General features: G+C 48.3%; 1 protein-coding gene across 2 annotated transcripts in view; it reads left to right on the forward strand.

Annotated features, from left to right (window-relative positions):
- Positions 1-15,836, forward strand: part of NFASC (neurofascin) — a 58,344-nt gene that overhangs the window by 12,134 nt on the left and 30,374 nt on the right. The window contains exons 7-21 of one of the 2 annotated variants that reach the window (XM_085300359.1): positions 1,486-1,597; positions 2,227-2,411; positions 3,134-3,265; positions 3,765-3,908; positions 4,505-4,616; positions 4,714-4,880; positions 5,513-5,660; positions 6,294-6,418; positions 7,360-7,395; positions 8,238-8,339; positions 8,471-8,668; positions 9,630-9,700; positions 10,366-10,588; positions 13,257-13,372; positions 14,620-14,824. In XM_085300359.1, coding sequence (XP_085156485.1) covers positions 1,486-1,597; positions 2,227-2,411; positions 3,134-3,265; positions 3,765-3,908; positions 4,505-4,616; positions 4,714-4,880; positions 5,513-5,660; positions 6,294-6,418; positions 7,360-7,395; positions 8,238-8,339; positions 8,471-8,668; positions 9,630-9,700; positions 10,366-10,588; positions 13,257-13,372; positions 14,620-14,824 — 2,076 coding nt within the window. The remainder of the gene's footprint in view (positions 1-1,485; positions 1,598-2,226; positions 2,412-3,133; positions 3,266-3,764; positions 3,909-4,504; positions 4,617-4,713; positions 4,881-5,512; positions 5,661-6,293; positions 6,419-7,359; positions 7,396-8,237; positions 8,340-8,470; positions 8,669-9,629; positions 9,701-10,365; positions 10,589-13,256; positions 13,373-14,619; positions 14,825-15,836) is intronic. The other variant, XM_085300360.1, reaches the window with a different exon arrangement.

Here is a 15,836-nt window from a genome sequence, read left to right on the forward strand (position 1 = left end):
GGGAAACCTGCAGCCCGTTCAAACAGCAAATTGCTGGCTAATAAAAGCCAGTGTTCACGTATAGAGTAATACCCCACACGCCTGATCACGCGAGAAAGGCGAACGTCATGAGCCTGGCCGGAGCTATGGCAAACGCTGCCCTTAACGCCCGCCGCCGCTTCCGTAAGCTAATTTCAGCGCGTTTGCGTTGGCGCTAAACGGGAAGCAGAACTTCTCCAGAAGCAGGCGGACCGAGCCAAGCGGGCCGGGCGCGTCCTCCGGCGGGCCGCCCCTTCGAGATAAGGCCGAGACTCGTCTGCCGCGGTAATCCATTAACCGAGTAACCGCCTAACGCTCCGGCCGGCGCCGCGGAGGCTGCGCGGGGGGTTGTGGCTGGGCTCCGGCAGCTCCGGAGCCCGCTCAAGGGCACGGTTTAACTCCTCTTGGTTTTCCTTCCTYGGAGGGMCCTGCTCAGCAGCTTTTCCRGAAKCAGACCAACACGGACCCCGCACACRGCCTCCGTTCTCTCTTCCCCCGTTTCTTTTCAGCCTTCCTCCTGCACCGAACCTCGCGCAGAGGCTTCCCAAGGAGCGGCGGGCGGCCCCGGCGCCGCGGGAGCCGCGCGGGCATGCCCGCGTCCCGCTCGCCCCCGGCAGCGCGGCTCCGGCTCCGGCTCCTGCTCCGCCGCCCGACCAGACGCCGTCGTTTGCAGCGACCTGCTGCCAACCCGGCATTTCGGTTCCGTTTCCTAATCTCGTAACCTCCCTCTCTGCCGCCACTGCTGCTTTCAAGCCCATCTCACCTCCTTCCGTCCTCACTGATATAGTTACTAATTCTGGTCTTTTTTGCGAGGAGACCCTYCGCTGCGTGTGTTCGTAGACAGCTGTCCTGTGTCTTCCCCCGGTTGCCTCCCGTCGCGCTTCCCTGCTCAGCTGCAGCGTTGGGCGCTGCGGCCGCTGCCGTCTCCGGTGCCGTTTTGGCCCCGCCAGGTCCGGCAGCTGGCGGCGGCGGCGTGGACAGCGCCGCGGGACCCACCACGGGACGGCACCGCGGTCCCCGCRGCGGCTCGCGTGCCACGTTACACCCTCCCTCCACCCGTGTGTCTGTAACGTCTGTCCTCTYTTAAGCATTTTGTCCATCAGCGTTTCCGAGCCTCGTTTGATTTCGGCCGCTCTCTGCCCGGTCCGTGCTGCGCTCTTTGCTAGAGGCGCGGGAGGGGAAAGGAAGCGGAGCGGCTCGGCTCCCTTTGCCAGCCTTCTCTCCTCTTTCATCTTTCGTCTGTATCTGCTGCCTGCCCCAAATCCTCTCCATTTCCAGTGCCCCTTTCTGCTCCCCACGGACTTCTCTGGGTGGATTCACTTTCCTACCTGCAGCTGCGAGCTCGCGCGGGAACCCGCCAGCTTCCTCCGGGAAGCGGCGCGTGCTTGGCCCCGGGTGAGCCTCCCTCTTGCTGCGGAGAGGTTAAAAGCACTGTACTTTTTTGTTTTTCTTTCCTGCTGATTGCAGCCCGAGGGGTCACGGAAACGACTCCCAGCTTCATGTATCCGTATGGGACGTCAAGCAGCCAGATGGTGCTCCGGGGGGTGGACCTGCTGCTGGAGTGCATTGCATCAGGAGTGTACGTACCGGGCTCGAGGCGGGCGCAGGGCGGTCGCCAGCACCCCCACGGCACGGCTGGGCTGCTGCAGACCGAGATGCGGAGTCACTGAAACCAGGGGAAATAACCTCTGCTTAGCAATGGGAGCATTCCCTTCCTTTTTTTTTTAGCTGATGTGAACTATACTCTCATAAGCTACTTGAAGGATGAGAGCAGAAGGGCTTGCAAGCAAGCAGGAAAACTGAATTTTGCAGCAGGTTCAGAGAAGCAAGTTATCTTTTGCCTGCTGGCAAAAATCCATGGATAATTCCACAATGATTTATCCTAGAGGTAGGATAAATCATTTATCCTAGAGGTAGGATGGGGGCAGAGCCAGTCGCAGCACTGCTGGGGGTGCGACGCGAGAGGCTGCATGCCGACGCTCCCGGACCGCTCCGCAGCCAGGCACAGGGTGATGATCCACTCCCGATCAGCTGGCGATGTTCAGGGTCCTGGATGAGGGGCTGTGCTGGAGGGAGGGAGGGTGTCCCACCTATTCAGTCAGTCCTTCTCCCTKGGTTTGAAGGCTACTGAGTGCCTGAATAGATGTTGTTTTCTTCAAAGCGTTTCTTTCATCTTGCAAGGACATTTATTTCCTCCCCTCTTCTTAGACCAGCACCAGACATCATGTGGTACAAGAAAGGAGGAGAGCTCCCAGCAGGCAAAACCAAGCTGGAAAACTTTAACAAGGCCCTTCGCATCTCCAACGTCTCAGAGGAGGACTCCGGGGAGTATTTCTGCTTGGCATCGAACAAGATGGGCAGCATCCGCCACACGATCTCAGTGAGAGTGAAGGGTACGTCATCTTTACCTTGCCATCTTTTTACTTTTTTAACTGGAAGCTGAGGGAGTGTGCATGCGAAGGACTGCTCTTAGTTGTTGCAGCATGTCTTAAAGAGGGGGCTTGGGCTTTCTGCATGAGCTGGGTGCTTTTATATCCAGCAATGTTTCCTTCTTGTCTAAACAGACCTGAAAGCAGTTGGAGCTGTTGGCCTCAGCTGCTGTGATTCAGTAGTGCTCTGCTGATACAAACAGTTGCATTTGTGTGTAAAACAGAGGATCAAAGCCAAAGAGTGGAGAGGAAAAAGACTTTGTGCTCTCCCTGGACCCCAAAAGGTCCATCAGAGAGGAGTTATTCTCTTTGCTCAGCAGTGTGTGGGCAGGGAAGTTGCTCCTGGTTCATAACACTCCGAGACACCAAGGAGTGACATCGGCTGTGTAGGTGTGTGCCCTGCTCTGCAGCTGGCATCTGGGTCTGGTTCCGAGGTTGGCTGGGAGGGTTTCCCTCAGCACCATCAGCAAGTCCTCTACTTTTGTCCTTCAACACAAGTGTGCTAGCCTGCCAGCGTACAAGGGCAGGCATTGCTGTGGCAGAGCACAAGCTCTCTCGCCCACCTCTGTARGCATTCGGCAGGGAATGCTTTGCAGGATTGGCCTATAGACCCTCTCAGTGGAGAGGAGATCATGGAGGAGCTAATGGTGCTACATTTATAACTGTTACACGTATGTATTTTAAAGCTGCTCCGTACTGGCTGGATGAACCACAAAACCTAATTTTGGCCCCTGGAGAGGATGGCAGACTGGTTTGTCGAGCCAATGGAAACCCTAAGCCTACAATACAGTGGCTGGTGAACGGAGAGCCTATAGAAGGTAAGCATGGACGGCCTTCCCCGGTCTGCGCAGCCCTGGACCCCTACACTTTGCCTCTCTCAGCCACCCACTGTGCAGCCAGGAAGGAGAAACAAGTTGAAAGCAAAGGGAGTGCTATCACTAGCTGAATGCCACAAATTCTTGTTCTAACACTTTGTAAACAGATGTTAAAAAAAAATGTACATAGTTGYGGGAAAGGTCTGTACCTTCTTTATGACAAAGTAGCCAAGGATGCAGTGTCTGAACACAAGAGCCAGAGCTGTTGTGGGGTGCCACGTTCTGCTGGTGGGTGWACGTGCTGTGTCCAGGCGCTGCAGCACGAAAACCACCTGCTTGTTKGAGATGAGGCCAGCTGAACCATTTCTACGTAGTCGGGGCAGGTCATGTGTCCGCATCTGTTTTTGGCYAGGTTGAGATGGAAAGATGTGTAATAGCATTTAGGGCCTTGTAAATTTTAATTTCCTACTAAAGCGTCTTCTCCRTCTCTGGTGTTTTCAAGCTTCTCCCCCTAACCCAAGCCGTGAAGTGTCTGGAGACACCATTGTATTTCGAGATACCCAGATTGGCAGCAGTGCCGTGTACCAATGCAACGCCTCCAACGAGCACGGGTACCTTCTCGCCAACGCCTTCGTCAGCGTCCTGGGTGAGTTCTTACTGCGACCAGTCAGCCCTGAGCTGTGGACTCTGCACGCRGATAGAGCCTCTCTCAAAGGCCAGCCTAGAAGCGACTTTAAGAAACCAGTAAGCACTCAGTTCATGAGATGCTTTTGGCTGCAGAACGGTGGCTCCTACTTTTGCTCCTGTAGAAGAACATCTCAAGTATACTCAAGTTTTCCTTGAAGGCTTTTCCTATTTGCCTTTCTGTGTGTTGTTAGCTATTCTCAGACCAATGGACACAGCTACCTGACTTATGCATTGGGYTTTGGGTCAAAAGTCCATTTTTATATTCCTGCAAAGCCTGCAAAAGGTCCTCTGCTACAGCAGACTTAAAGGGCACACAAAGCCCAGCAAGGTGAGCACATCCTGTTGGTGCCAAGACGTAAGTTGTTTCACGTACTGAGGCTAGAAAGGGAAGGAGAGGTGAAAAAGAACGGAGAAGCTGTATAAAGCCTTGACAGGGTGAACAAACACTGAACTGAAAGAAAAAGGGAGGATGGATGAAAAGACTGAAAATGAAGCMTCATTCTGCATACTGTTTTGTTTTATTGTGTCAATGACTGTGATTTTTGTTGTTTGCAGATGTGCCTCCACGGATACTAGCCCCTCGCAATCAGCTGATCAAAGTCATTCAGTACAACAGGACCCGTCTCGACTGCCCCTTCTTTGGCTCCCCAATCCCCACGCTCAGATGGTAAGAACAGCAGCATTTCTGCCCACWTCAGGGGGGCAGCACGATGCAGTTTCCTGCTGTTTCTTCCCTTACAAATAGTACTTTGTATCGTTGTGAGGTTTAAGAATGGCCAGGGAAACACTCTGGATGGAGGAAACTACAAGGCACATGAAAACGGGAGCTTAGAAATGAACATGGCTCGGAAAGAGGACCAGGGCATCTACACTTGTGTCGCTACCAACATCCTGGGTAAAGCAGAGGCCCAGGTTCGCTTGGAGGTCAAAGGTAGGATCACTTRGGTCTCTAGATCAGACTCTTGCCTGCTGTAAAAGTTACAGCATGAAAAATCACTTATGTTAAGGGAGGGTTAATTGTGCATGCTACCAGTCTGTCAAATGGACAGGCACTGTAAACTTTGGAGCTTAGAATATAGAAAATGTCAGAGTTTCCCTTTGTGCTTTCATGGATTTTAATGTTGAAAACAAGGCTGGATATACTGAAGCTGTAGAAAGACTTACTGTAGGTATTGAGGGTATTTATTAATGTGAGTATTGAACTGTGAGATGCCATAAGCATTGCAAAAAGAAACACCAGGTGTGTAAATCAGAATTAACTGATGGCAATAAACATGTTCTGACGTTTCTATTGGGCCTGCCTTTTTCGGCAAACTTCTTTTGCTGACTCAAACTGGGCATTTTTATAAGGTCACTATGACCTAAAGGCTTGTTAAGGACACCAACTTATCTGCAAACTTTTGTATATCAGTGACAATTGACTATGAGGAGCTTKACAGGCTTCTCTCATTTGATGTGCGTGCTTATCTGTTCCAGGTCATACTGCTCTACTCGATCCTTGGTTGAATTCCCCAGCTTAGATCCTACAGCTTGGTATCTAATGCTTTCTTTCTGACTACACAGATCCAACTAGGATTGTGAGAGGACCAGAAGATCAAGTGGTGAAGAGGGGCTCCATGCCTCGCCTGCATTGTCGTATAAAGCATGACCCGACATTGAAACTCACAGTCACCTGGCTGAAAGATGATGCCCCACTTTATATTGGAAACAGGTATGTGCATCATGGTTTCATACATCTTGTCTTGCCCAAGCTCCTAGAGCTTCTTATTTATTTCCTTTCTGTTGAACATTTCAGGAGTYACTAGGGATAATTTAGACAAATACATGGTTCCCATTTAGGCAATGTTTGTTGTTCCTGCTACTTTTAATGTTAGCTCCTTTGAACAGAGACTGACTAACAGTTTCCTATCAGTAAATCGAGACTTTGAGCTCAGGTTTTATTTGCAAATATTTTAGAATGTTCTGATGGGCTAATAACAAACTACTTCAAACTTAAACTTTATCTGCTGTGAGCGGTACAGTTGTAATTTCCCTTCCATAGACAGACAGTCTTCTCATGAAATGAGATTTGATCATGGGACATAAGTGAGTCCAAAGTCAGACTATTTTCCTAAAAATGTGATTATTTCCAGATAGATATCAGAGCAGATTCTCTGATTCCTTAGGAAATGAGATTTCCAAGAATAGCTTACATCTTTGGCTGATAAAATCTTCAGACCAGCAACATATTCTCATTCTGTTTTAGGTTTTTTTGGTGTATTTTATCAGAGAACAGTTAGACTCAAATCCTGCTGTCTAATGCTGTTATGCAGAGCTATGCAATTATTGTTTTTTTCCCTTTAAGGATGAAGAAAGAAGATGATGGTCTGACAATATATGGTGTGGCTGAAAAGGACCAAGGCGACTACACCTGTATAGCTAGTACTGAATTGGACAAGGATTCTGCTAAAGCTTACCTAACTGTGCTAGGTAATTGTTCTTCCAGTTTACTGACACAGAGCTAAGTGCTTTCTTTTTAATGCAGCAGACTGACTTTAGTACCAAGGTCAGACCGTGAAAAGGTGATTTGTGATCACAGAACTGTCCTCTAAAGCAGGGATGCTCAGTGAGATGCTGGCAGAGCAATATAGTCCAGTTTCTACAGGACTCCGCAAGACATGCTGCTGAATCCTAGACTCACTCAGACACTGGAATTGATTTTGAGCCTAAGGAAATTTGCATTTGAGACAAAACCCAAGTAGTTAATACAGATAAAGTGTCCAAATGGGAACGCTGAAGTTCTATGACAACAGTCCTATGTTTGCAGTTGAAATTAATTGAATTTCTAGATGCTGAGCATCAGTGGAAAAGTAGAGGGTGAGTAAGCCAGTCCTTGCCTTGTAGGCTCCCCCTTCTCTGTGTAAAAAGCAACAAATCTAAATGAGTACAGAGAATGGGTTTTATGCATGCTGTCAAATCTACCTACAAAGCACAGGCTTATCCATCCCTGCCGTCAGCCATCTGAAACCTTGTTGAAGTGWTCCCACTCACAAAAATGCCCCTTGCTGTCAGTGATGTTGGCTTAGACCCACAATGCCCCACTGAAGCAGAAGTGCAATATGAATTCTTTGTCCCTAATAATTTGACTAGACTCAGTTTATTTCCCTTCCTTTTCTCTTAATAGCTAATTAACTCTATAGCAAGCAGATGTTTCTCCTGTGCAGTATATAAGGAATATGAAGAAAGGTGTGTAGAGGATGGCTGGTGGTCTCTGGGGGAAGGACGTTCTGACACTGGTCCCCAAGCAGAATCAGTTTCTTCTGAAATCTGTAACTGTGTGTGTKTAGCTTTGTATTTACCAGGTGCTCCTGTGACCACCCAAGCTTGATGACTTAACTAACACCATTAACAATCAATGTCTTACCTTGCAGCAGTCCCTGCTAACCGTTTGAGAGACTTACCTAAAGGTAATCAGCACTAATTCATTTTGTTTATTTTAATTTATTTTGTAAATTGATTTTGTTTTGCCTTGCCAACAACTCTAACAGAAAATCTAGGTGTAGCAGTTGGAAAAGCTGGGAGCTGATGCTTCCAAGTCCTGTCCAAGTTGTCCTTGAAAGCCAATCCAGATGGCCACGAGTAGAAAGGTCCTGTAACACATGGTTGTGTGTGCCACAGTGCTGACTCTTGAGTGCAAGAATCACCTTACCCATACCAGGAAATGGTGAGCCCTGATAGTAGGAAAAAAATAAAATGTTGAATCTCTTCACCCTTTCTCTTTCACCTTTTCCTGGAAAGAAAGGGTTACTGGTACTGTTATTGCATGAACTGGGTCTATAAGAGCACATAGTTAGTGACAAGCTAAAGAAACCAGAGTTGTACCYAGAGTATATTTAACTATGTATATATTTTTCTTTAGGTTTTTCTTTCCTTCCTGTTCTATCTATTTGCATTTATTTCCTGCACAGTTACTTGTAGGTTTTTTCTAAGATCATATATTCCCCTCCTAAGCCACTGTCATGATTCCACTGAGTCAGATAACATCACTGTGTACAGACAGCAGGGAGCGACTCAAGGCACAATTAGTCTGTGAGCATGTTTGGGTTTAAAAAGTACACTGGTCTACCAAGAACTGAAGGAGACTGCCAGCTGATGGCACATGTGAAGTGAACTACGGACCACATGTCTCCACCTACTGGTCTAGGCCAAGAGTGCCAGGGCCTCACCACCCGTTCAGAAGGGATGGGAACTGGAGCTCCCAAACCCCGTGGCAAACTGAACCTAACGTCTGTCGTTATTCGGCCAACAGAACGACCTGACCGGCCCCGTGACTTGGAGCTGACGGAYCTGGCTGAAAGGAGTGTGCGGTTGACATGGATACCTGGCGATGACAACAACAGCCCGATCACAGGTCAGCTGCCTGTGCCCCTTGACTGTATTCCTGCCTCATTTCCTCTAGCAGGTGGAGGGAACGCTTTCCTTGCGGGTTGGAAGTGCAGTGAGCTGAGGCCATTAATCTTGCATTTCAACCCTCTCTCCTAGACTACATCGTTCAGTTTGAGGAGGATCGSTTCCAACCTGGCATATGGCATAACCACTCCAGCTATCCCGGGAGTGTGAACTCAGCTGTCCTGAGCCTCTCTCCTTACGTCAACTACCAGTTCCGGGTGATTGCCGTGAACGACGTGGGCAGCAGTCTGCCCAGCATGCCCTCAGAACGATACCAGACCAATGGGGCACGTGAGTACCTTCCACCATGTCCCGCTGGCCGTGGTGGCATGGCTTTGTGCTTAGCAGCTGGCCACCAACCTCGCTGGTCTGCCTGTAGGGCTGGACTCTTCACCTGCAGTGTGCAATTACAGCTCCTATAACAAGAGCAGATTTATACAGGTGAGGGAATGAGTTGGATCGTGCAGTCATATGCTATGATTGATATTCTGCAGAGTAGCAAAATTCAAACAAAGATTTATGCTAAGGTCATTCCAATGGAATCTATTAAAGGAAGGCCCAATTCCACTGCTGGGTAAGCTTTCTAAAGACAATCTTTCATCCCTTCTGACCACAGGAAGCTCAGAAGTATCCCAGAAAATTAGAACCTCAACGTATAGTGGCTAAAAGCAGAAGACATTTTGTTCTAAAAATCACTAATTCATCATCTGCTGCTAGAACTGGCCAGGATCCTAGATCAATGCAGGAGTAAAGAGTGCCTCAGTCCATGAGCAAGACTCGTGGTCTTCAATTTCTATGTCCAATGCTTCATATATTACAGAATACTTGGGATGAGGAACTTGCAAGAAGCTTTGCAGATTTACTGCATTTCTTAGTTTAACCATTTTAAACACATTTCTCTAATATCTACTGGCATCTAGCATTGATTTCTGATGTTACTCTGCATATTTCAGATTTCAGAAGCATAAGACTCAGCTCCTAGGGTTGGTTCACAGTGGGTGTCTTTTAAAGATTTAGGACAACATTTTGAAAAAGAAAGGTGCCTAAATAAATGACCTCATTTTCAAAAGTGCTGAGAATCTCATGTTCCATTAACCTGAATGGGAACTTAAAACTTCTGGAAAAATCAGGCTATTAACTATTGTCTGGGCAGTATTTTTGGCTTGCACAGTGAATGCTTTTTAACTACCCAAATAGTCATTTTTCAGCATTATAAACTGCCTCTTCCCCCTTCCTCCTATCTGAATTTCAGGCCCTGAAATTAACCCAACGGGAGTTCAAGGAGCAGGTACCCAAAAAAACAACATGGAAATAACCTGGACGGTGAGTGTTTTTTGATGCTTGATGGCCACCTAGCATCTCACCATTATAGGCACAGATGCTAAGATATAGAGAACTCAGCTTCTCTAGCATGCATGATGTACCACGCAGAATAGCATAAAATCTTAAAGATTGTAAAAGGGATAAAAAGCATCTAAGAGAGTAGCCACTGTTAGTGCCTATAAGATCAAAAAAAAAAGAGAGAGAGAGAGAGAGAGAGAGAGAGAGAGAGAGAGAGAGAGAGAGAGAGAGGGAGAGACTGGAAGCCAAAGAGAAGATGCTAGATAACTCATACAGTTTAGGGAGGATGTTCACAGAGTCTGATTCCTTAAGCAGATATTATAATACTCACGTACTAGCTCTTGCTTTTTTTGTAGACCAGCAGGTGTCATCCAGAAATAAGCCAAAGTCTGTAGGGAGGATAGAAATTGCAGTGGGAGTATGGACTGGAACATAGGGCGTGTGGGTTTGGTTCTTGGTTCTGCCCTTGATCTGGAGGGCAAGGAATAGGTATGTCTCACTCTGGGAACAAAAATATTGACCTCCTTTGTGATTTGCTGATGGAGCATGAAATAAGAGCCAGATGCTGAACTTTTCAGAGACTTGTAGCAAAGCACATTTTGCTCTTTCACCCTCTCACCTTCTTTTTTCTGTTTTGGTCTATTAAGCCTCTGAATGCAACTCAAGCTTATGGGCCCAACCTCAGGTACATCGTGAGATGGAGAAGAAGGGACCCCCGAGGGAGCTGGTACAACGAGACAGTGAAGACCCCAAGGCACGTTGTCTGGAATACACCCATCTATGTACCCTACGAGATCAAAGTGCAGGCGGAGAACGACTTCGGCAGAGCACCAGAGCCTGACACAGTGATCGGCTATTCAGGGGAAGATTGTGAGTACTTTCTCAGCTAGAGCTCATATTACAGAAGGGCAAGTGACCCTCTGAGGTCAGGGGGTTGGCACCTGTTCCTGGGACATATTCACAGCATTGCTTGATGGGGCACAACAATCCATGTACAGGTATTTGAAGAAGGAGACTTGACTATTAGGTTCTGCTCTAAGCCCTGTCTGCAGAGGCCTACATGTCCCACTTAACCTCTCCCTTGCTCTCTGCAAAACTGAAGTATCATCTTCAATGTAGAAGACAGTAAGACTTCATTAAAGCAAGTCCTGGCTGCATTCCAGTAAACTGCATTAAGATTTTGGCCTTTGACATTTGTGGAGCACTGAGTGCGTCTCGGATGAGAGGTGCTGCAATTGGCCAAAAGGGTACTGAACTTGGTTCATCCTGGATTGGATTCTTGTGCCTCTCTGGTAAGGCCTCAGCTAAGTAACACACTGGGCTTCTGTTTGCAACACACTATTGACTCAGCTTAACTTTCTTTAAAAAATCTTTCCACCTTACCACGTAGAACATTTTAATTCCCTTTCCTCTTCTTTCTGGACTGATGATACTGCTTTCTGTGCCTGTAACATCAAGGGCTCTGAACTACAATCCTTACCCTATTAGGTTTACTGCCAACAGCTTTATTTTTAAAGAAATACAGTTTAGTTCCTCTCAATGCAGCATGTCAGTGGGGRGTCCCTGCTGAATGACTTTGGGATTACTGGAAGGTAAGCTAAATAAGCCAACTAACCATCCATGACTCYAGGCCTGAAATCAAGGGGACAAAAAAAGGGCACAGCACTACCAAGAAAATCTGCAATCTTGGTGCTGAGATAGTGCACCCAGTACACCCCACCGAATGGGTGTCCTCTCCTAGAGGAAACACTGCAGTTAGAGGGACAGACAAGCAGAAACTGTAGCAGTCAGGATAAGGGCTGAATATTGAATATTCAAAGCAGCACTGGACCTAGTAGAGAGAGTGATATTGGACAAGCTACGCAAGCACCTACTGCCCCGACACCACAGTTAYCTCTGCATTATTTGTCTATGAACTATGAAGGGTATTTTTTTTCTGCTTTCAATTAACAACTTGCGCAATGAATTTGGGTTTTCAGAGGATCCAAATAAGCTTGTACATGTGAGAGTTACATGGAGGTAAACTAAAGTGAGACATGCTCGGTGGGCATTTCATTTCAGGGAGAACCAAAGTCATATCTCACACGCTGCACATRTGCACACTAGTTCCTGCCTGTACCCCAAAGGAGTGGGATAGGTTTAAAAAACCAACCAACCCCTCAAAAAAAATACCCCACTCCCATCCCAAAACAAACAAACCTTCCTTCTTCATTACTTCTTCCATTGATACGACTTACTTACCTTAAAATGCAGCAGCTCTCCGGAGTCTCTGCACCTTTGCCTTGCTTTTCTCCTGTTCACTTCAGTATAGTCAGCATATTGCTCCTAAGCTAGGACGAAAAAGAGAATAATGTTTAGTTCTGTGCCCATCACAGTCAGTTCCTAAGCCCAGGGTGCTAAAATACAAGCAAAACAGGAGTTCAGCCAGCATTTGGTCCTCGAGAAAAGGTTCAGCCCCAGTAGCCCCTGCCTTGTCAGGCCTGTAACGGAAAGTAACTGAACTGCCTGACRAATCACTGCATTGTCCCATGCTGAAGCAGCCGGAGAGCACGTCAAGCAAAGGTAGGAAGGCCCTGCTCTGCCAAACCTGCCTTCCCGGGCTGTGAACTGGGTCCTGCAGGTACTTTATCAGGGCTGCAAACCAGGTGGCCTCAGCACAGCTGCTTGCTGATGTCCTCAGCCAAGCCAAGCCTTGGGGAACGTGCTTTGAAATTTGCAGRTAGACATTGGCAATTCCAACTAGACTTCTACATGTGACCAGGTGAGCTGTAGGAGAGAGTTAAAAAGAACCCAGATGGACCGATTGCAGGCTGTGGCCAAATTTAAATCAGTGGATGYGAAAACAGAGAGTTTTGTAACGCCTGGTCCTGACAGTGCCCCGACAGTTGCAGCTGGAGGGGGCTGCATCCGTGCTAACCTTCAGCCGGAAGAGGGAGGCGAGCCAGGCTGCTTTCACGCCTGTTCGAGTGATCCACTGCAGCAGCATGTAGGAAGGCCTGATATTAAACAGATCTGTGTCATATTCCAGCAGTAGCTGGCAGAATGAAATATGGTTTACCCCGCCTGTGGAAGCACTGCAAAAACACTAGTCATCTTTAGAAGCATGCACGTTCACCTAGGAAGCGTTGGGGGGAGCAGGGTGGCGGCAAAGAGGTAAGAAAGTCGTGCTGGTTTGTGCCTCTGCGTGGTAGCAGGGGCGTCTCATTCCAAACGAGGTTAGCCAAGAAATCCAGAATTTGCCCGTTGCTGCTATTTTATTTTATCAGCTTTGGAAATCCTCAAAACTGCATTTAAGCAGAGAGAAAAGTAAACAGTTTCATCGCCGTGAAAGCACCGCCTGCAGACGAGCTTGGCCGGGGATGCCAGCGGACGGCAGAACAGGGGCGCCCGGTCGSTCCTCGCCCTGCCTTGCGCCGGGAAGCAGCGCTCCGGCCGCGGAGACCGTCCAGGGGGCCGGGCGGCAGGAGGGCTCTTCTGCCTGACCCTCCGGACACCACTGGTGCCTAACATACGCTCTGCTTTATCCCCGAACGCTCAGATCCCAAGGCTGCTCCTACGGATGTTAGGATAAGAGTTTTAAACAGCACTGCAATTGCTCTCACGTGGACCCGCGTGCACCTGGACACCATCCAGGGACAGCTTAAGGAATACAGAGTGAGCAAACCCGACTCTCCTCGGCACTGCTATTAATACAGCTAACCTCCTACCAACCGGCGGCCCGGAGATGGGATCTGTCTGCCGGGGGGGATGACCAAAAACTGTCCTTTGGCCAGCACGACCCGTCCCCACTGCTGGGTGCAGACCACGGCGGGTCGGGGCTCCCTTCTGGAGCAGCACCCGCTCGTGGGAGCCCCAGCGCGGGGCTCCAGTTTGCTCTTGGGCGTCACGCCTGAACAGCCACCCAGAGCCAGCGTCTTTGCTCGCCGGGGCGCAAGGCCTGGGGCTGCGCGGACGGAGCAGACGGGGACGCGCGGCGGGCTGGGGCTCTGCCCGCACCGCGAGGCACCTCCCGCCACCGCAGCCGCCCGGACCACGCTCACGCTGGGGGAAAATCACCTCAGACGCGGGCAAGCAAGCTAGTTTTTGTGTCACCCCCAAAGTACCTACTGCCTGTTCTAACGAACACCAACCACTAAAAAGCCTAAACCCAACAGTCCCCACTAACTGACAACTAAAGACAGTATGGATCTTGTTTCTCTCCTTCTGGCATCAAGTGTTTACAGCTAAGGTAAAATATCAGGGTTTATGTGCAGAGGCGAGATGCCATTCAAAACAAGCAAAAGTCTGGACAGAGTCCCTTCCACCAGAGTTTAAGACTTTACTAAAACACAGGTCCTGAAAACAGTTATAATGGATTTCAAATCCAAGAATTGGATGTGCATAAAGAAAGCTCCATGGGTACTGCTTTCATTTTTCTGCCTCTACTCGATCATTCCACTCTATTTTCTAMACTAATCTTATTTCTGCATGAAATAAGATTTACAGTCTGGRGCTTTGACTTGAAATCTTTCCAGGKTCAGGCTTGCATTGTGCCTGGGCATGTCACACCTTTTCTTAYATACAGCTGAGCTACTAATCCAGGTAGAGAGGGAGAGCCACTGGATGTCTGGAGCTTGAGAACTAGAAGCCAGAAACAGCTCTTTGTACCTTGAGCTTTGCAGCAGATTCACTCTGAGCCCTTTGGTGAGCACTTAACCTCTGTGTGCCTCAGCCTCGTCCCTCGGTAACAAACTGACCTGCTTCGCTGGGTGATTGTGAAGCTTCATTAATTGCTCTAAGCGGCTCCGAGTTCTGCAGCTGAACGCTGCTCTTTGAAAAAGCTGTTTTGCTATGCTTTGTTAATRAAAAAACAACCACACTTAAACAGGAAAAGCTTCACTTGCCATGCATGTTTCTTGAAGGCCTATTTCTGGAGAGAAAGTAGTTTGCTGAAGAACCTGTGGGTCTCCAAAAAACGGCAGTATGTGAGTTTTCCTGGAGACCGAAACCGGGGCATAGTGTCCCGGCTGTTTCCTTACAGCAACTACAAGCTTGAGATGGTTGTAACCAACGGGAGAGGAGATGGGCCTCGCAGTGAAGTGAAGGAGTTCCCCACGCCAGAAGGAGGTACGTTCTCGTGGGAGCGTCGCAGACGCCCACCTCTTACGGACCTTGTGGGAAAGGCGTTGGGAAGCAGCAGCTCTGCAGAGCAAACCAAGAGCTTTAATGCTCTGCAGCCAGGCCGCAACGCTGCTGCGGAGACTGCACTAGGGGGAAAAAAAAAAACTTCTAGGTGAAGCTGCACAGCAGCTTCTGGAGAGCCTCGCTGTCACAAGGCACAGCTGAATGCCTTCGTCACCACGGGTGGAGACATCTCTGCAGCCACCTCTAGAGCGCTGTCTTAATCTAAAAGGCCCCTCAGGTATTTTTAATGTACCAGCAAGGATCTTTTAGGCTGAACAAAAGAAACGTTTGCAAAGTCTCTTCAGAGGCACAGCACTGTGCCCTTGATTTGCTGTGTGACATGTCGCTTCACTGCCCTGTGCTTTGGTCCGTGCAATGGGAGTGAATACATTCATCTTGCTCAGTAAAAAGCAGTAAGACCTTTGCAAGACCCAAGTATCTTTGTTCTGAAAGGATGTCACTAATACTCACTCCTAGCAGGCTTTCAAGGCGAGAGCACCTCGTTTGTCTATTTAAAGAGCTTGTGTCAAGGATGAGCTTGAGATTTTAATTTTCTTGCTGTCATAGGAGCTATTTATAGGCACACCAATATCTTTCTGCTGGAGCTGCACTTTTGGTGGCTGACAATGAATCTGCTTTTAGCACAGACGTTTTTGGCACAGTATGTTACAACTAAAATACAAGAGAAGAAAGCAGTAGAGGCTAGAAGCCTATCTCAACTAACCCCAAATTACTATGGTGTCTTCTTCATTTTTCTTCCTATTCCTGCTGCATAAGAACAGCATCTCTCTGAGTTCTGTCTCTTTCTCCCTTTTCTTGGATACTGTCACAATCTGCTCAGGATTCTTAAATGACTTGCTACAATTAAGCTTGTTTCAGAAGAAAACTGCCGTACTAGACCAACCAGGCACATCTTGATTTAGCTGCTTACCAGGTGTTAGAGGCGTCCACCATT

The sequence above is a fragment of the Rhea americana genome, unplaced genomic scaffold (genome assembly GCF_003343005.1).
Source record: "Rhea americana isolate MKP2758 unplaced genomic scaffold, rheAme1 scaffold_163, whole genome shotgun sequence".
NCBI classification, from domain to species: domain Eukaryota; kingdom Metazoa; phylum Chordata; class Aves; order Rheiformes; family Rheidae; genus Rhea; species Rhea americana.